At 38.9% G+C, this 20,714-nt stretch overlaps 1 protein-coding gene and 1 pseudogene across 1 annotated transcript in view; one reads left to right on the top strand and one right to left on the bottom strand.

The window, feature by feature from the left end:
- Pde1c (phosphodiesterase 1C, calmodulin-dependent 70kDa) overlaps positions 1 to 20,714 on the top strand; it is a gene marked incomplete in the record, with an annotated part of 467,041 nt that overhangs the window by 83,885 nt on the left and 362,442 nt on the right. Inside the window, 1 exon segment of the mRNA XM_013510635.1 lies at positions 436 to 486. Within this exon segment, the coding sequence (XP_013366089.1) occupies positions 436 to 486 (51 nt within the window).
- On the bottom strand, positions 11,967 to 12,152 carry LOC102027622 (annotated as a pseudogene).

Genomic DNA, 20,714 nt, shown 5'->3' with positions numbered 1-20,714 from the left:
TTATCTTATGCAATTGTTGTCTTGGCTAGAAAACCCTGGACTCATTTCAGAATCTTGGTGTGTGTGTGTGTGCAAGGCCAACCTCATCGGGGTCAGCCTGGGGCAGAAGGATGTGCACTTTTATGGAAATGTCGTGCTTGTGCCTCTTGCTAAGTAGATGCAAGCCAGTTCACCTCTTTAGGCATATTAGACTCAGTGTTGATTTGGTCTTCTCTAGCCTTATTCAAATGTTCTAAACACAATGACTGAGACTTTGACCTCGTTTAGGTGTTGAAAGCAGCACTGGAATTCCAGAAAAGGTAAAGTTACTTTTATCTACTTTAAGACTCAAACACAGCTTAATGTCAAATCATCCAGAAGATCAGCAGTAGCCTGGGCATGTTCTGTGGACACATCTGCCTTGTTCTTAATTGCATTCTCTGCCTTGTTTTTCAGTTGCAAATGAAGCTGGAGACAAGAATGCTAGACCACTTGCCCGCTTCTCCCGTGAGTAAATCTTGCTTCACTCCTTATCTGGGCTCTTTCAGAACATGTTCTACAGAGGTTTTTTCATGTATGGTTCACACCGTAATTATATGTGTTCATACAACAGTAACATAGGAAATATCTTAAGCTGGTTAATGCTCCATGTGAGCCGCATCATGGGTGAGGTGCTCCTGGCTCTGGGCTCTTCAGTGCTCAGGTCTGTCGTTTCCAAACTGTGCTCTAGAGCTTCGCTATTCGAAGAATGGTCCTCAGAGCAGCAGAATCAACCTTATCCCTGCTTCTGAGAAATAAATAGACTCTAGAGCTGCCTGCCCCAGACCTATAGGATCAGACTCTGCATTTTAACAAATCTCCAGGTGATCTTTATTTGCATTAGAGTTTGAAAAGTGCTGTGCCAGGAATGTCTGCAGAGTGACCTTGTGAAACACTTATAGCTGCCCAGGTCTAGACACATATAAAAGCATCACCGTCATCCAGTGCGACTGTGTGGGGTCTTACTTCTGTCTCAGTTGGTGACATTTTACAGCTCAGGAACTGAACGGTTGTCTGAGGCACTGGGAAATTCCTGAGGCTGCCAATAAGCTGTGGCATTTCCCTGACTCCTTTGACAGAATATTAGGTGTCAAAAACCTCTCAAGTGTGTGTGTGTGTGTGTGTGTGTGTGTGTGTGTGATCTGCAGATTGTAGAGCAAGTAGGCGCATGCTTTCGCATGCAGATCTGGATCCCAGTGAAGATAGTGGAGCACTCGAGACCGAGCACAGGTGAGGGAGATGCTACCCAACCCTGCTGTGCACAGAGTGAGAAATGGTGAGTTGAAAATCCAGATTAGATGGGGCACCCCTACCCCAACCCCCACTCAGCCAGCACTATCTTTGCCTCACTTGTTTTCCCTTAAAGTGATTCTACTTAAACTTTCTGGGCATCAGATTTCCCAACTGAGAAACAGAGACGTCATAAGCGTTCGGAAAACGTGGCTGTCTTTGGAAGCTTGTACAAGAGGAGAGGAGCCTACGACCTGCCATCGCAGCCACGCTCACACGGGGCTGATAAGGGCTGAGTGTGTGGCGCAGCGGGAGTAAATCTTAATGCTTACGGTTGAAAGTATAATTTCTCTAGTGACAAGTCTTCTAAATGGAGCCTTCTAGCTCACTTTGAAAGGCTTCAAACTTTGGTACAGATTTCCTGGGAATGATTTTTATAGAACTGTAATAATGTATGATAATGAAAAAGCACTAAGTGCTCACATTTGAGAAATTGGGTAATGAAACACTCACTTCTCAAGGACCCTATTTTTTACTGCCTTCCTACCTGGAATCATTATTTCCAAAATAAGTATTTCATCCCACAGCTCAGTGAAGATAATGAATGTGCTTTTAATCCATTTATTTTTTTCATCTCCTGAGCCATACTCAGGAGAATTAATAAGCTGGAATTGTAATGTGTCCATGCTGGCTGCTGGCTGGGTCTGTCCCACAGGAGCTCCTGATGTCTGTGCAAGGTGTAGGTAATGAAGTCATTGTCGGGGTCCTTGAGCCTGGAAGCCAGGAGGAGAGAAAGGGTGGCTTTTTTGTAGGTGGCATCTACAACTTTTAAATTGTGTGACTTGAGTGGGAAGGTCATGCCCTTTGAAAGCCTATTAGCTGGAGATAAATGAGAACAAGAGGAAAAAATGTCTACTAGAAAAAAAGTAATTAGTAGCAATTAGTAATTAGTAGTAATTAATTAGTAGATGGGGTGATTCAGGACAAAATATAATGCAGGAAAAAAAAAAAAAAATCTCCTGACCTAATGCAATTCCCTGGAAAAACATCAGGTGGCACCATAGCTACTAAATCTTTTTGTAGCAGATCCTAGAAAGGGAAAGAAGTTGGTGCCTTTTAGGAAGGAAAAACAATGCTCAGTGTAGCATTGCTCCATTGACACTTACCTTGGAGTGATGGAAGGGCTCAGTTTGGATGGATGGGAGGATTTGGACCGTAAGCTTCCTTCAGTGGCTGGAAGATGAAATACTGCACTGTTGTCCAGTTTTTGCCTCCAGCGAGACAGATGCCAAGCCCAGCCAGTGAGCACTGCCCAGCATAAGCTGGGCCTGATGGGCGTGGCAGGCACGGGTCTCTGCTGGATGACTGGACCCTCTGTGAGGGACCGAGGGGATGGAGCTGACTGTGCTGATGGACACCATGGACAGAGCTTTGTGAGATGCTTATCCTATCAGAGGCCTATACTTGGCCTCATCATTGCCGGCTCTAGCTTTTGCTCTAACTTTTGCTTTTTGTTTCTTCTTGGCACCAGAGATTAAGCCCAGGTGCTCCTGTATGCTAAGCAGGGGCACTACCCCTGAGTTATATCCCAAGACTTTTTAAAATTTTATTTTGAGACAGTTTCATTATATTCACTGCAAACTTGCAATTTTCCCGCCTCAGCCTCCTAGGTAACTGGTATTACAGGCATATATCACTATGCCAAGCTTTGCTCCAGCTTTTGACCAACTTGACCCCAATTAGAACATCTCTGTCACAACCTTGGGCACAGAGATAACACCAAAGTGTTTTCAGGAGGAGAGGTAGAAAGAAAGAAAGAGGAGGCAACGAGGGGTGAAATTCAAAGGTATAGATTATTCTCTTCCTCTCAAAATCTACAGGAGAATAAAAATGTTCAGAAGAGAGGAGTTAAGAGTGACTTTGACTCAAAGATACTATAGAAGACCAGGGGACCTTGGCTTCACCAAGTGGTTTGAGAATGCAACCCTCATCAGGTTAGCCATCCCGGGCCCGAAGCCTCTGTGTGTGGGGACTCCTCCCTTTGCAGCAGGCAGATGAGCTTCCTTCCTGGCCTAAGGGACTAAAGTTTGGCATCTCTGTGTCTTGGGGACTTGGGATCTTATAGCTTAATTGTGGAGGGGTCAGCGCAGAACAAAGCCTGCGAGTCAGATCAGGTGTCTCTGAGTAGGGGATGCTCATTCCGAGTGTTATAGGTGTTGGGAATTACTCAGGTGAGAAGAGGCGGGGCACACATCCCAAGTGGAGGAGCACATGGGCACAAAGAGCCTCATGTTGTGGGGATGCTGGTAGAGAGGCAGCCTGGCACAAAATGAAGCGGGGTCTTTGTGCCAGCCTAAGAAGTGGTCCCTCACCCTGGGAGGGCTTGGAGGGTTTTCATGTGTGGCTGGCATTCAGTTCTCTTTCTGGAACTGGGGATCATTACTTTGCTGTAAAGAGCTGCCCTTCCCCAGCTGAGCCCAGGGCCAGCCAGAAGAGGACCTCCTGGAACCCCATGGGCTCTGACATCAGGACTTCTGAGATGGAGTTAGCTGACTGGGAGCTGTGGGTCTCACACTGGTCTGGTGAGGCTATTTTCCAGGGCCAAGCTTCAGAGCCCTCTGCCCTGGAGATGCCTGCTTTACATGTCTGACAGTCTCCCATTGGATGGCTGTTTCTTGGAGGCCAAGGGCTGAGCTGTGTGCTAAACAACTGTGCAGGAGGAGATGCTGTTGAAGGAAGGGTTAACCCCACTCATGCTTGCAGCTGTTCCCCCTGCTTTCCCTCAAGCTGATGTGATAAGTAGCTGTGTGCTGCCCCGCTGCCACTTGGACTCCAGAACCCTCTGGAGATCGTGCCCAGGAGTCTCCCAAATGCTCGTGGGAGAGAGATGTAGGTGTCAGGCCTAGCTTTTGGGTTCTACATCAGAGAATCCCAAATTCTTTTTGAGTTTGAGCAGGTAACGTGACTCCTCTTAGCAGTTTTTTCCTCACCTGAAGTCTGGGATAATACTGGACTTACTTTCAGAGTTGTGAGTGATCACACACAAAGATCAGTGTTAAAATACTTAAAAACATGGCCACTGGCCTTTCAGAACAGGTATGGGTTGCAGATGGACCCGACTCCAGCAGCTATGTGATAGGACAGAGATTATCCCTTCAGTGCTGCGTGAGGCCGAGCAGCTGAGGTGGGCAGTGGCCCAGGTACCCGGGGTTTAATTAGATGATGCGTAGAGCCTGTATGCTGTAAGTGCTCAGTACTTAGGAGTGGTTGTTAGGCTACACATCATTACCCCAAGTCCTCAGTCTTTCCACCTCCCTTTCGTGTTTGCCCTCCCATCTACTGCTTACTTCCTCCTTCGCTATTCTTTACATTTCCCTGTCTCCCTTTCACGTTAAGGCCAAGTGTATTGTTCTGACACAGCCACAGTGTGGCAGAACAAGCCCAGATAGTGTGTGGTCTTCCCTACTTCAGGAGACCTGAAAGAGGCTGCATTCAGCTTTGGATAGAGCTTACTTAAAGGGGTCCGAGCACTGGAAGAGACTGCAGAGGGAGACAGTGGCCCCAAAGCACGTGTAGCTGGACAGCTCCATTCTGAATTTTGTTTGCTTCCTTAAGTGAGAGGAGAATAATTTCTCCCCTGAAATGAGCAATCAATGAAAAGAAGATAGTGTTATCAAAAGCAGTAGGAAAAAAAGATGAATTAGTAAAGCCTTCAAACTTGACATCTCTCCTTGTGGGGGTAAAAACATGGTTGTTAGGATTCAGTTCCCCTGTTGGAGAGTGGAGGAGGTAGGGTGAGTGGATGGTGGATCAAGGGGAAATGCTGAGCATTTTCCTGCTGGGTGCATGAGCCCCTTTCTTGCAGGGGTGTGCAGGAGGGACAAGTGCTGCTGATACCAGCTTCTGCTTGGAGTAGAAGCTGATACCCATGTGGGGCCCTCAGGGAAAATACCAAATCATGTTGCAGCGGGTGCTTAGGGTCACAGAGCTTCTCTACACTGATTTCACCACTAGGTGGGAGGCTGTAGTGAATGTAGGGAGCTTGCGTTGGGATGAGTGGATCAAGGAGTCAGGACAGTGAGAACAAGGAAAAGATGAAATGAAGGGGTAGAAGGCCTGAGAGGTGCTGTGAGTGGTGGGCTGTGGTAGTGCCTGATTTTCAGTGCTGCTTTAGGGGAATGTTTGGGGAGAGACAGCCATGTAGAGTGCTCAGGACAGATGAGATTGGTGAGCTCATGGTGTTATGGCAGGCTAAGGCAGATTTGCTCATAGAGGCAGAGAACAGAGTGATGACTGCCAGGAGCTGGGCAGAGGAGAAAGTGAGAGACTGTCCAATGCATGTAAAGTTTCAGGTATGCAAAATGAGTAAGTTCCGGAGAGCTGTACAACACCATTATGCCTGCAGCTTAGAGTACAGTACTGTGCAACTTAAAATATGTTAAGAGGGTGAATCTCATGTAAAATCATTTTAACACAAAAGCTGAACAAATATAAAACATGAGGGCATTAAATATGTGCAAATTAGCCAGGTGTGGTAGTGGTTGTCTGTAACCCCAGAACCCTGGAAGGCTGAGGCAGGAGGATTTGAAATTTAAACCCAGTCTGGCCAATTTAGCAATTTAGCAACCCTGTCCCAAAATAGAAATTAAAAAAGAAATGGGCTGGGAATGTAGCTCAGTGTGAAGGCCTTGGATTCAGTCCCTGGTATCTCCCCCCATCTCTCTCTCTCTCTCTCTCTCTCTCTCTCTCTCTCTCACACACAGACACACACACACACACACACACACACATATGCACATACACACAAATGCATTTATTGAATGTCAAGTATAGCTCAATGAAGTTTAAAAAATGGAAAAGGGCACAAAAAGGACTTGGAGATTTCATGGTTTTTCTTTAACAACCCTAAATCTTCCTAGAACCTTCCATTCTTGCCTAGAGTTCCAGGTCCCAACTCAGTAACATTAATGGATTAAGCCTCTCTGTTTCCCACTTAACCCAGCAAAGAGATATACTGACAATGGGAGCTCTAAAATTTCTATCTGTGAGTGGGTTGGTGGTGACAGTTTAGCTCAGTAGTCCTCATTGTGGGACCCCTGAGAGCTTGTTAGAAATGCAGGTTCTTGAGCCCCGTTTCAAACCTGCTGAATCAGAAACTCTTGCAGTGGGTCCCAGAAGTCTGATTCTTGTCTCTCCCTATCCTTGCCCATTCTTTTACCTTTTATTCTCTCTCTCTCTCTCTCTCTCTCTCTCTCTCTCTCTCTCTCTCTCTTTCTTCAGTAGGAAAATTTATTGGAGAATAGGAATGGGGAGTGTGGAATAGAAATAGCTCCTGGGAGACAAGAGGGGTATCAATTGAATGGGTCTCCAGCCACTTCTTAGGAATCAAATGCCGCTCCTCAAGTTTCTCATGCAAAGCAGCTTTTGACCATCTCTTTATTCCTACGGTGTCTGCCGACCCCCTTGTCCTTAGCATCTCACCTCCTACTCCTTTCCAGTTGTTTATTTATTTACTGCGTAAACACAGACCAGTGTCTTCTCCCTTAATTGGAATTCTGGTACCCCCTGTAAACATCACAATAAATACTTGCTTGATGCTACATGCGTGTAAGCTTATGTAGTTTAAAAATCTGATCAGGAAGTTTTTGTGTGTAATACGACCCCCAGGACAGCAAGGGAGACATGGCTTAATTATTATGCTCCATGTACTTCCTGCTCTGTCCTTTCAATGCACATGCTTTTGAATACAGTCAGGATGAAGTCTTGGATTCCAGTAAGAGATAGAATAGGTTAACCTGGAAACTCTCCCATTTTTGATAAGCGTGTTGAATGAAATATTTAAAAACACTTTTCAGTGTATACTTAGATTTACCGTAAAGGAATACAGAGGTGCCAGGAATGAAGGACTTACTATTAGTACTGTGAGAGGTACTCACACCCACAGATTCTGCATCTGTGTAGCTTGGGGGTGGTGCTACTGAATTCATGGTATCTAGTGTCACGTTTTCATGTCTATATGGGAAAAGGATAAAACCGTGGGCTGTGCAGTATGGGGAATTGCATGTGAGACTTTGCTTGTATTCAGACTCTTAAAACATACAGCAGATTTTGTTTTCTAAAAATATTTGTATCTATAGCTCCCATCCCACATGCTCCTTCTACAGTGTGATGCTCACAAACCTCCTACTGAGATCCGAAGCCTGTATCCTTTCCCTGGAATCTGATGGCCTATAACTGTAGCAGAAGCGATATGATGTGACTGCGAAAGTTAGATTGTCAAGGTGATGTAACTTCCACCGGCTGCCTGTTGGGATACTTGTTCTTAGACCCATCCCCATGCTGTGAGGGATGGGAGATCCTGTGGAGTTCCGCCTCAGCCTTTCCAAAGTGCAGTTCGTGATCTGTCCACCACAGGGGGCGTGAGTGAGCACAAACAGAGGATCAGAACCCCAAGAACCGGAGACAGTGACTAAGCAAAGAAAACATAACCTAGGTCTGTTTAAACAGGAGCTAAAGATATAAAAAGAATTGAAACCATAGACATTTTTAAAAGGGAAAAATTTTAAGAGAATGTCAAGACATGTAAAAGGTAGCATTTAAAAACTCGGCCAAACGAAACACAGACATAGTTTATCCCGGTGTGCTGGATACAACCAGTGAAAGAAATAATGAGCCAGAAGAAAGACATTCTTGAGGAGATTATCCAGAGTGCAGCACTGAGAAATGGTGAACGTGAAAAGATAGTTAAGCAGTAGGGAAGATAGGATGAAAACATTACATATATCAAATATGAATTCTAGAATAAAAGACCAGAGAGTACATGGAAAAAGTAATAACAGATGATCTAATGGCAGACAATTTTCCAGAATTGTTTAGTAATATGTGAATCTCCAGATTGAAGAGTCTTAATTTGTTTCAGATGGGACAATGAAAATTAATCCCTTGCTAGACACATAATGAAGGTCACAGACAAGGAGACAACCCTATAGACAATGGGGGAACAAAAGTAGGTTAAGACTGGTGTCTGGGACTGCAGGTTTAGCTCTTCCATTTTGAAAGATCCCTAACTTTTATCTAGGCTTATGTATGCACACCCCAAAACAGAGTGAATTTCCTAGGCTTATTTGAAGCTGGGGTAATCATGTAACTACGTTCTTGGGAATATAATGTAACCAGAGCTCTCATGGGAAACAGTGGAAATTTGCTTGAGGCTTTTGGGCACCTATAATGCCTTTTTGTCTTTATCCTTTTTCTGTCCTGCTGTCTGAAACACAAATGTGATACCTAGTGCTCTAGCTACCATCTTGGACCATAAGGATAATTCCCATACTCAAAGGTTGATAGAGCAGTACCAAAGATTTTGTGGAACAGAGCTGCTAAATCAGTTCTGAAATGGCCGCATCCAGATTTTTGTATAACAGAGACGCAAACCTCTATCTTGGAATTCTGAGTCTGTTACTCAGGCAGATCTGATCCTAAATGATACATCTGCCAGGAATTAATTATTAGGCTGATTGCAGACTTCTCAATGGTATATTTAGAGGCTAGAACTAAAACTGAATAATATTTGAGTATTTTTGAGGAAAAAGTACTGTCTGCCTGGAATTCTATACCCAGATAATTTAAGAATGAGGGAAAAAGCCAGGCATAGCGGCATACAGTCGTTATTCTAGTGCTTGGGAGACTGAGGCAGAAAGATAACAAATTCAGGCTCAGCCTGGGCATCTTGTCTCAAAATTAAAAACTAAAAAAGGTGAAATAATTCAGTGTGGCTTGGGCTCAATTCCCAGTACTAACAAAAAAAAGAAAGTGAGTGAAAAGTAAAGACACTTTTTAAGCAAACTTATTCTGTGAGAATTTTTCCACATCATATCCTTGCTGAAAGACCTGCTACCTCAGGAAGAAGACAATTGAATCTGGAATGAAGGCCAAAAAGAAAATTACCTATGTCATTCATACTAAAATTAGAAAGAATACTAGGTTGATTCCTACTATGTATTTTAAAGAGAGCTTTATTAAGGTATAGTTCATACATCGTAAAGTACCCATTTAAAGTACAAAATTCTATAGTCTTTAGTATATTCATAGAGTTGCGCAGTCGTTACCGTAATCTAATTTTAGAAACTTCTTGTCACTCCAAAAAATCCTGTGCCAAAAGAAGTTATTCTCCATTCTTAGACCACACTCTCTGCCCCTCAGAAACTACCACAATGTACTTTTTGTTTCGATAGATTTACCTATTCTGGCCATTTTATGTAAATGAATTACTACAATATGTGCTCTGCGGTGACTGGCTTTTTTGATTTAGTACAGTATTTTTAATGTTTACCCATGTTGTAGTATATGTAAGAAGACCATTCCCTTTTATTTTCATCTCTTTGGGCTATTGTAAATAATGTGCCTATGAGCCTGTGGGTGTATGTTTTCATGTGTCTTGGATGTACATATCTAAGAGTAGGAATGTTGGGTCATAAAGTTCAACATTGCAGGGAACTACCAGGCTGTCTCCAAAGCTGTTGCATCGTTTTACATTTCCACCAGCAGTATATGAGAGTTCTAATTTCTCCAAATCCCTCTCCTATATTTAGTGTGGTTGTTTTTAAAATTTTGAAATATAGCATGTGTGAATCATATAACATTGAGATTTGATTTGCATTTCCCTAGTGACTAATGATGTTTGACATCTTTTTATATAATTATTGGCCATTTATATATCTTCTTTGGAGGGCTAGTTTGTTTTTAAGATAAGGGGAAGCATTTCATTCTCTGATTTTCTAGATGAAGCGAGTATATATAAGGTGGAAAATAGGTGGTGTGATCCAAATATATGGTGAATGATTAATTTAAAATTTACTGCAGTAAAAGATACATTGGGATTACTCCCCCTCACTTTGAACACACTTACCTGTCGTTCTTGCCACTTTGTGAAACAGTTCTGGAAGTTCTCTTTGATGAGTGTCTTTATAAGGTGTGATCAAAACTTCAGTGAATGCTACTGCTGGAAAGTCAGGCTCATAAAACGCTATGGTTTGTCCTCCTCCACCATTTTCCACCAGATCTGGAATGTGTGGCTTCTGGGTCTTCATCCCAATCCCAATGACCATGAAAAATAAATATTTTGAATTGATTCAGCACATCCAGACAGCCATAACAGCGCAACTGGAGATACTCACAAGAGAGGAAACCTAGGACTGCTTCAGAAAGTGGCCTGAAGGATGAAATATGTAGGCTCAAAACAATGGAAAGTATTTTGAGGGTAATTAAAGGCAATGAGTCTTTTATTGTAATAAATGTTTTAAAAATTTACACATTTACCATATTTTTCTCTCATATCTCACAATGATCATAATTAAACTTTTAAAAACTCAAAAGAAACCCTGAAAGCAGAGAAAAGAGACAACTGACTTTTAAGGGGAATACCATTTGAATTATGGCAATTTTCTCATCAGAAGCCGTGGGAAGCACAGTATTTTTCAAGTGCTAAAGGAAAATAACTATCAGCCTAGAATCCTATAATCAGCAAAATATCTTTCAGGAATTAAGGAGAAATCAAGACATTATAAGATGAAGGAAAATTAAGAATTTGTTGACAGCAGGCCCACTCTATTTCTTTTTATTAGCACATGTTTGTGGTACATAATGGCTGTATTCCTTATGGGGAGTTGGTGTATATATGTAACACATCTTAATTCCTTTTTCATTCTTTTTTCCTCTCCTCCTTCTCCCCTCCCTCCATCTCTTGCTCCCCTTTCTTTCTGCAAAAGATCTACCTCCCTGCTTCCTAATATATCTTTTATTTTGCTATATTCATATTTGGGGCTTCTCATGTAAGAAATCGTGATATTTCAGCTTGTGTATCTGATTTATTTCACTTAACATTATGGACTCAAGATGCATCCATTTTCATTCACAGGATTCAAGTGTATCCTTCTTTATGGCAAAGTGAACTCCATTGTGTATAAATACCACATATTCTTTATCCTTTGTTCTGTTGATGGACACATTGCTTGATTCCAAGATTTAGCTATTATGCGTTGTGTTGCAGCAGGTATAGGTATGCATGCAGCACTTTAGTGTGATGTCTTTAGCTCTTTCAGGAAGATACCTAGAAGAGGAATAACTGGTTGAATGGAACTTTTATTTTTAATTTTTTGAGGAATGTCCATACTGATTTCCATTAGTTGTTGCACTAGTTTACATTTTCATCAACAGAGTACAAAGGGTTTCCTGTTTTCCCACAGCCTTGCCAGCATTTGTTATATTTTGATTTCTTGATGATAGCCATTCTTTCTCCAGTGAGATGGAATCTCAGAATCTCAGTATTTTTAATGGCCAGAGATGTTGAATGTTTCTTCATGTATTTATTGGTAATTTGTACTTCTTCTGAAGAGTGTGGATTCATTGCAGTTGCTCATTTTTATTAAGTCTTTTATTTGGAGGGTCTAATATTGTTGAGTTCTTTATATATTCTAGATATCAGTACTTCATCCACAGCATGACTAGCAAATTTTTTTTTCCATTCTCTAGGCTGTCTCTTTGCTCTGTTGGTTGTTTCCTTTGCTGATCAGATCTTTTATTTTTTTTTTAAGAGTCTGGATGTGTTTATTTTCATTCACAAATTTCATAGAAAAAGATATAGCATGGGTCAGGGTATATGAAAAAAGTGCAGGTTTTTACACAGCCACTGTATGTACACGTGGGATCAGGGTCTCCCTGCATCAGGCACAGCAGCTGCACCTGTCCGAAGCCCCTTTGCAGATGCATCCGTGGGCACACTTGGCACAGCCTACGGGGCAGCAGGAGCAGCAGCTCTTCTTGCAGGAGGTGCATTTGTATGCTTTGCATGTGCAGGAGCCAGTGCAGGTGCAGGAGCCACCAGTGGTGCAGGAGCAGTTGGGGTCCATACTGAGCTCAGGTGAGAGCAGAGGTCCGAGGCAGAGGATGAAAGGGCAGATTGCCGTCTGGAAGTCCCGTTGTTCCCGTTGTTCTTTTTAACTGGATATAATCCTATTTTGTTGATTCTTCATGCTATTTCCTGTGCATTTGAGCTTCTGTTCAGAAAATCCTTGCCTGCACCTATGTCTTCAGGAATTTTACCTATTTTACCTTCCAGCACAATAAGTGTTTCTGTTTTAACATTTAGATCAGATCCATTTTTATTTTAGTTTAATGAATGGTGAGAGACATGGGTCTAGATTTCATCTTCTGCACAAGCAAGTGACCACAGATAGACACAGATAGAAAAGTTAACTTCTAAACGATATTAGGGTACAGAGGTATAAAAATGAGTAAGTTTCAGTTCTTTCCCTAAAAGAGTTGGGTGCCAACAGATGGTCCATTGTCTTTATTTTTATTGCAACATTTGATAGCTGGGGTCAAAAGTTCAGCAAAGTCTTTGTGATCAATATTATTACCCCAAGTCTGTGGTTTTTGGAGCTACTGTAACAATTTGCAGATCCTCAAGCAATTACTTTCAAACACTTTTCTTTTTTTTTAATCATAGTGCACATCCCATTTAAACATGTCTGGGAATAACAGCACGTTTTTCCAAGTGCTCAGAGCCCTTCATAGGTATTATGTCACTGAGTTCATCCCCACCACGTTTTTATAATGAGGTTAAAAATCAGCTTTGGAACTTTGCAAAAGAGTACTAGGCAGATTTACAAATGAATCATCCAGCAGATGGTAAGATTTGGATAGCTGCATACTTTGCAGACTTTCACGTACTAGAAGGTGGTTATGCCTTGAAACATCTTCAGTAATTACTGGAAATGCAGGGTCTGAATTAGTGAAAGCCTAAATTATAGAAAACTTTAAAATTTAGCTTCTAACACTTAACTATTCATTTTACACTAACGGTTAACAAGGTGTTTGTCAAGTAGGCTTCACTCTTAATAAATAAGCTACTGTTTTAATTAGTATACTAAATGAGTGCTGTTAAAGTTTTTAACCTTGTCTATCTACATCATTACTCTGCTGAACAGACTCATTCTTTCTATGCATGGCAGAGAATAATCAAGACCTTTGTATAGTGATCCAGTGCACCACATGGGTTTCTACATAAACTTTGAAAATTATGTGAGAGTTGTGCACATTCATCAGGTAAGGACAGATGCAAGGCTTTGCTTTTATGTAGGTTGGGCACCATTGTTGCTGACTCTTTGGGCCTGTGTTATGCATTGTTTACTGGGATAACTAGTTGTCTAAATACCAATGTTAATTTTATTCCTTATCATTTCTGATGATTTTATTTGGCATTAAAGTAGACAGTAAGTTATGGGGTTAATAATATCCCTGAATTGTTGTGAGCTGATCAGGTCCGCAATGTCCTGAATGAGTGTATGGAGAAGGCTAAATAAAAAGAGGCAAATGGAATGATTTCAGGGCTCCAGGAGGATCAAACCCTCTCACATAATTCTTAATTCTCTCAGGGCTAAGAGCAAGACCTTCTCTGGGTCACCCATATTTATTTGGTTATCAGAAGAAGGGAGAGGAGTACTCAAGAAGGGCAGAACTACTCAAGCACTTCTCTAAGTAAGGTATTGAGTTAATCCAGTGAAGAATGAGATGCCGGAGGCTATAGTTTTTATCTAGTTGAGATCTGATCCAGGTGTCCTTGGCTATGGTCTTGTCTTATCCTTTGAGGCTTTCTAACTTCATCCATCACTACAGGTTTTAGTAGGGATTAGTAACTCACAGAGGTTCACTTACTATGAGCCCGCCATTTCCAGATAAGGAGCCTAGGCCTTGGATACATTCACAAGTGAACATGAAAAGCCAATTGATTAAGTCCTGCTGAGGTCTGCTTCGTAGTGGTCTCCATCAGAAAGTGAAGTCTATAGTAAACTACACACTTTGTGAAAAACAATAATCTGTATATGATTGTTTTTGCACTCCAGAATGATTAAATGGGATAAATCTAGGATGAATACTAAACAAAATATGAAGAATAGGGGAAATGAAATTCCATCCTGTAGATGTAGGGGAAAGGTAGATTTCTAAAAATGATTTAATATAGAAGCCCAAAGGGAAAAATGTAAATACTATTTTGCATTCACCCTAAGAAGCATAATGACACAGTCAGGCACTATTAGCTGGGAGCAGAAGCACATAGGAAGGGAGACAGGTGATTTTGAATTAGAAGTGCAAACAAAGCAAATAGGCAACATAAATGAAATGCACACTGAAATATAGAAATGATATTGAAAATATTCTGGTCACTGAATGGAAGACAAATTTGAAGACACTGTCCTAGAGTATAGAATGAAAATGATGAATTTAAACTGATGAAGGAAGAGAATAGGAGATCAGAGAAGAACTAATATAAATAAATCGAGGCTTGATTAAAGCCTTGCAACTGGAACAGAAGCAGGAAAGGAATATAAAGTTAAAGGCAGCTTTCCTGTCTTTAACAGAGAATAAAATAAAGAGAATAAAATAAAGAGAGAATAAAATAAAGCCTTAGTTTACAATTTGAAAAAGATCTGTGTGTTCAGGAAAATAAAATTTACAATTCAGTAAAAATGACCTGTAGTTACATACATACTAGGAACATTTTTTGATTACAAAGATAAAAAATTGTTTGCTTATAAAATAAAAGACAACCCCCCGACAAGTCCAGCCAGTTCTCAGTGGCCCACCTGTGCCTGTAATCCCAGCACTCAGAGATGAGGCAGGAGGCTGAGGCAGGAGGATCACAAGTTCAAGCCCAATCTGGGAACTTACGGCTGGGAGTGTAGTTTAGTACAAAAGGCCACAAACACACGTGTGCATGCATGCAAACACACACACACATACACACACACACACACACAAAGAAAAAAACTCACCAGATTCAGTTCCTAATTTGTTTCTACAATATGTAAACAGAAAATGACAACTGAAAATTTTTAGAGTTTAATGGAAATTCAGTAAATCTGTACCTATGTTGTTCATGTTTATCTCATTAGCCAATGTTATTTTTGGGAAGAATTATTCAAGAATGTACTTCAGTAAATAAAAAAACACAAATCAAAATTAATTCTGTAGACCTTGCTGTTCTGTACTTTGTAGGTAATAAGCACTTGAAATGTGGCTAGTCTTAATTGCGAGGTAAGTGTAAAATACATAGTATACTTAAAAAAGAATATAAAAGTATCAGTAATATTAAATATTGATTATGTATTAACAGGACAATATTTTTCATTTATTAGCTTATACAAGCTAGATTACGGAAACTAAATTTTGTTTATCTTTAAGAAATGTAACTGCTAGAAGATTTAAAATTATACAAAAAGCTTGGATGTGTTCTATTGGACATTATTGCTCTAGATTTTAAAATACTATGTTAAAGAATCATAGGGCACTAAAACCAGGAAAATACATCATTAAGTCCAAATATTTATTGAACATAGAATTAGAAAACAAAATATAGTGTGAAACACAATTCTTAACAATGAAGTGTCTTAAAATTAAAATAACAATTTATTAATGAAATCTAAATATTCATGTAATATTAATGAAAGGAAATAGAGGAAAAGAGAGAGATAGGAAAGGTAATTTCATTATCTCACACCGATAATAGTAAGGGGATATTATTGAGCTACTGATATTATTTAAAAGATAAGATAAACAGACTAAGTGAATGTCATTTTAAATTTATAGATACTGTAATTTCCCAGTCTGCTTTAAAACATGTAGACCTATATATTGTTTCAAGAAACAAAATTTATACTAAAAATTATAGCCATCTGTGTTTTAGGGAAGAACAAAGAGAAAGTGACATAGCTCTGGAAGCGTAAACTTTATAAGAACAGAATTCAAGGCATAAAGAGCAAAGTGAGTAATTTTCTATTAATAAAGGATGTAGTCTACAATGACAATGTAATAGCCCTACACCTGACACTTTTATGTATTCATTGTCCTTTTGTTTAAATTAAGTGCTTATGAAATAGTTACAAAAATTACCACGAGGTGGAACATGGAGCATAGATTAAGTTGGTTCAAGAAATTTTGCGCTAGTACCTGTTTCTTCTTTGTAAGAGAATTTTCTTTGTCAATTCCTTATTCTCTGGATAGCTACTTTGAAGATAACAAGACACAATGTACTAACTATTGTTAGTGTCTTATTTTATTATGAAATTTTGTTTCAGTTTTTCATTAAAAAGATTAGAGTAAGTAGAATATAATCTCGTATTATGTTGTTCTAATGCTACCACACTATGGTTGTATAATATTACATATTATGTGACCATTTATATGGAGCCACATTCTTAACCTACCTACAAAATAAAAAAATAAAGAAGAAAACACTAAGTGATGACAACCAAAAAGAAAAAAAACTACTTGAAACATTTTTCAAAACTAGGCAACTTCTCTCAAACCAGATATGCAAGTTACCATGGCATTGTTCTTAGAAGGAAGAGTCAGTGAGAAGTTGATATGTCAAACTAATGGCATGCAGCCAAAACCATCCACACAAGTTCTCTGGTATAAAAAATAAATTAATTAAGGGGAAAGAGCAAAAACAATTTGTTGAAAGTAGTGAAATGAAAATTCCAAATCTAAAAGCAAAATCAAATTAGAGATGAGAAAAATAGCTGAATTTATGAATTGCAGAACTCTGTCCTTGAAAAGGCAACGAAATCAAGAAACTTGTGGAACAACTACTCTTTGTTAAAACTTGCTGTGGTGAAAGAATGTATCTTGGTATTGTGCAGTTCAGTAGCTACTGGTCACGCATGATTATTGAGCATTGAAAGGTGTTTGAATAAGGGAACAAACTTTTAATTTTATTCATTTTTAATAATCTTATATCTAAATGCCACATGTGACTAATGGCTACCATGTTGCACAGGACAACTCTAGAAAGTAGCCAGAGATGACAATGCATAAGTGATTGAGTAAATAAATACTGCAAATTATTAATATAGAGATGAAGCTTAAAACAGAAAAATGCATGGAAATTTATGCTAACCATTTTATTCTGTAAAAGTGCAATTTCTGAAGCAAAATACTGACTTCATAAGACATAGATAAATGGAATGTACTGATGAAAAAAGATGACTGAAAAATAGTGAAATAATTACTTTGCTGAAAAAGGACTTTGAATCACAACAGGTTTTTTGGCAATTTCATTCAAATATTGGGGAATACCTTTTGGGTATTTTCCCAGAAGATCTGAAAACACCATATCACAGTGATATATGTGCACCTATGTTTATAACAGTGCAATTTGTAATTGCTAAATCGTGGAAGCAACCCAAATGTCCATCCACTGAGGAAGGGATAAAAAATTGTGGTATTTTTATATAATGGAATATTACTCAGCTATAAAGAAAGATAAACTCGAGGCTTTTACAGGAAATGGTCACAACTAGAGACCATACTCATAAGTGAAATAAATCAGACCTGCATGTGTAAGCAACATATTGTCTCACTAGTGTACGAATCTGAAAGAGTGAATAAAAATTAGGAGGTATGATAGACATTGTGAAATGAAAGGACACTGCTCAGAAGAAAAGAGCAACTGGGATGAGGACAAAGAGAAAAGAAAGAAGGGGAAATTATATATATATATGTATATACAGGATAGCTAACATAGTTTTACTACTGACTTCTATCACTTTATTGAAAGGAACAGTTAATAATTAATTATTTGATCAGCCTTACATATCTATATTTGTTTTCCTGAGAAACCACTTTGAAGATCTCAATATGTAATACAACAACCATTTTTAATTTCCTATCACTTTGTCTGTAACTCTATATTGCTTGTATTGTTCTTATGCTATTTTGTAAATGGATTTCTGTCAATATGTTTTCATTCTTTTATTTTTAAAATAAATTATAAAAAACTATTGGGGAATATAGTATTCTCAATATTATGGGAATACTATACTTTTACCCAGTCTTTATCATAGTATTTATGAATACTATGAAGAAACTAAAAGCTAGTAGTCTCCTTTATGAATATAATTGCATGAAGATTTCAGTCAAATTCTAAGCATGCAAACCCTTAAGTATATTAAAATATTAATACAGTTTAACCAAATAGGACTTGAGTAATACAGGCTGGCTTTATTATTAAGAACTTTTAAAATGTATGATACAGATATAGATTTTTTTCCTTTAAGTTCTTTGTAAGATTGTCTCAAACTTCCATTTCACATTCACTTTTAATCTTGAAGATTATTGTGAATTTTTTAAAGGAATTTATTCTCATTATTTCTGGTTATTGTTTTCTGAATCTCTTGGATTTTCCTACAGTTTTTGTTTTGCAAATGTTAATTTACTTTTCCCCGGAAAACAAACGAAAGATAAAACAGTTCAGTTTTCATAATTTCTAAGTCTTCTGTCCAATATCACTTTCCTCAGGCAGGAAGTGTGTGAGGCTTCTATAGTTCTGGAGATCTGGTTATGTTATGATTCCATATAGAATTGAAATTCAGCATGAATATCAGGCTTAAGTGGTCTTTGAAAATTCATCACTTTTTGGACTCAAGTGTCTTAGTCTATTTGTGTTGGCATAACAAACTACCTGAGACTCGGTAACTTCCAAAGAGTAGAAATTTACTTCTCACAGTTCTGGAGGCTGGAAATCCAAGATCAAGGTGCTAGTGGATTCTGTATCTGGTGAGAGTCCAGTCTCCTCACATGGAAATTGTGGCCTAATGTGATGGAGGGATAGAAGGAGTAAAAGTGGTACGAGATCCCTCAGTCAAGTTCTTTCACAAGGCACCTAATCCCATTTATAATGCTAGCTCTCATGAATCAGTCACCTGCTAAGTTCTAATATTGTTGGGTTGGGGACTAATTTCAATGTGAATTTTGGAAAGAGCAAAAGCATTCAAACTATAGGGTCCATTATGTTTCTAGCTTATTGGCATTTTGAGCTCTCTTCTTTCTTTGCTTTTCCCCTCTCTTTTGCTCTTGCCCACCTGTAAATTCTTTTTATTTTATATGCAGAAAAGTTTAACCTTTTTAATGTTGTCTTTTTTAGTCTATGCTTTTAGGTCCCCCTCCAAATTCCCTGTCTTATTATTTTCCCAAAAAGTTTTTAGAGGAAATTTGATGCTATCTGAAAAAACATTTTCTCATTTTGCTATCAAAACAAAAAACTTTACATTGATAAATCCAAAATGAGAGGAAGAAAGAAAAAAAAAAAAAAAGAAAAGGAACACACATACCACATGATCATCTTGTAGACGGTAAAGTCGTTATCTTGAATTGTTTTACTTCTTGGAGTAATCACTCAAATTAGCTTGTAGTGGGGAAATCTGTAAGCATGCAACAGAAAATTTCACAGACATCTCATAAATAGAAGATAAAGTAAAGCCAACAAAATGATAACATTGATTGTTATCACCAGCAGAGCTTATTTCTCCTGAAGCTTTAGCACATGCAGTAAGAGAGGAACAGAAATCAAAAGCTGTTAGAAGACAGAAAGAGAAAAAATTATACATGATATCTTTGGTTAGAAAAACAAATAAAAATCATGGAGAAATTCTTAAAAAGAATAAAAGTTTAGGAAGCAGACAGACTAAGTAAATACACTACAGGAATAGCTACTACATATTCTGGCAATAAAATCTAGAAAACATCACCTAAAGATGTACTCTATTTATAAGAGCAGGCGAACATGAAATGTCAAGGGAAACAATTACAAAAATTTTCAGGACCAAAAAGCAAACAAAAAATCCCCAAACAAAACCTTAACAGAAGGGAAACAAAAGTTTTGCCTATTTGGGAAGACTTCTATGTGGCAGCTGGTAGGACCTGAATACAAACTATTCTAAACTCAAAAAGGGATTTGCTGAAGGCATACTGTAGTGTTTTATAGACTTATAGAAAGATTGGTGGAAACCTGATAAATCAGTAGAAGCTTGATAGATTTAGGGTTAAGAGGGATTAGAATGGTGGATGTAACTGCTCTTTGGGACATTTTTCTCTTTTTTTCTGCTTACAGCTTTTTTCAGGCTTCTATGTGTATTGAAACATGGCTGCTAGCGCTAATAACCTAAACAGAAAGTAAGGCACCTCCCTTTGCTTTTAGCATGAAAAATGCCAGGGAAGAACTGGATTATCCAAGGTTGGGTCATATACCATATCTACTAGTTACTGAGGCTAGGGCTATGGGTATCATGGTGGAAAGTCCCTTGCACTCACATAGAATGAGGCAGAGGATGGTCCCAAAGTAAAGCAGGAGGAGCTGGTAGATGGAGGGAGGAAGAGATGTAGGGTAAGTAAATGCAACAGATATACTATGCAGAAAGGATTTGTCACATACCTGAATGAGAACACGAGCCATTGTAAGGATGGTAATACTTTCATTAAATAAAGTAGTTAAACAATGAAGTATTCTTTTGTCAGTGATCATCTCAGTATAGACTCAGAAGGGAAATTACTTTTTAGAAATTGATAAGATTTTAACTAAAATTTTCCTAGAGACCAAGCAAGTGAGAATAGCCAAAAAGAGAAAAGATGAG

Source organism: Chinchilla lanigera, unplaced genomic scaffold, assembly GCF_000276665.1.
Source record: "Chinchilla lanigera isolate Chin_1 unplaced genomic scaffold, ChiLan1.0 scaffold00009, whole genome shotgun sequence".
NCBI lineage: Eukaryota > Metazoa > Chordata > Mammalia > Rodentia > Chinchillidae > Chinchilla > Chinchilla lanigera.
The sequence above is the reverse complement of the archived record's forward strand: the minus strand, read 5'-3'. Positions and strand labels throughout refer to the sequence as shown.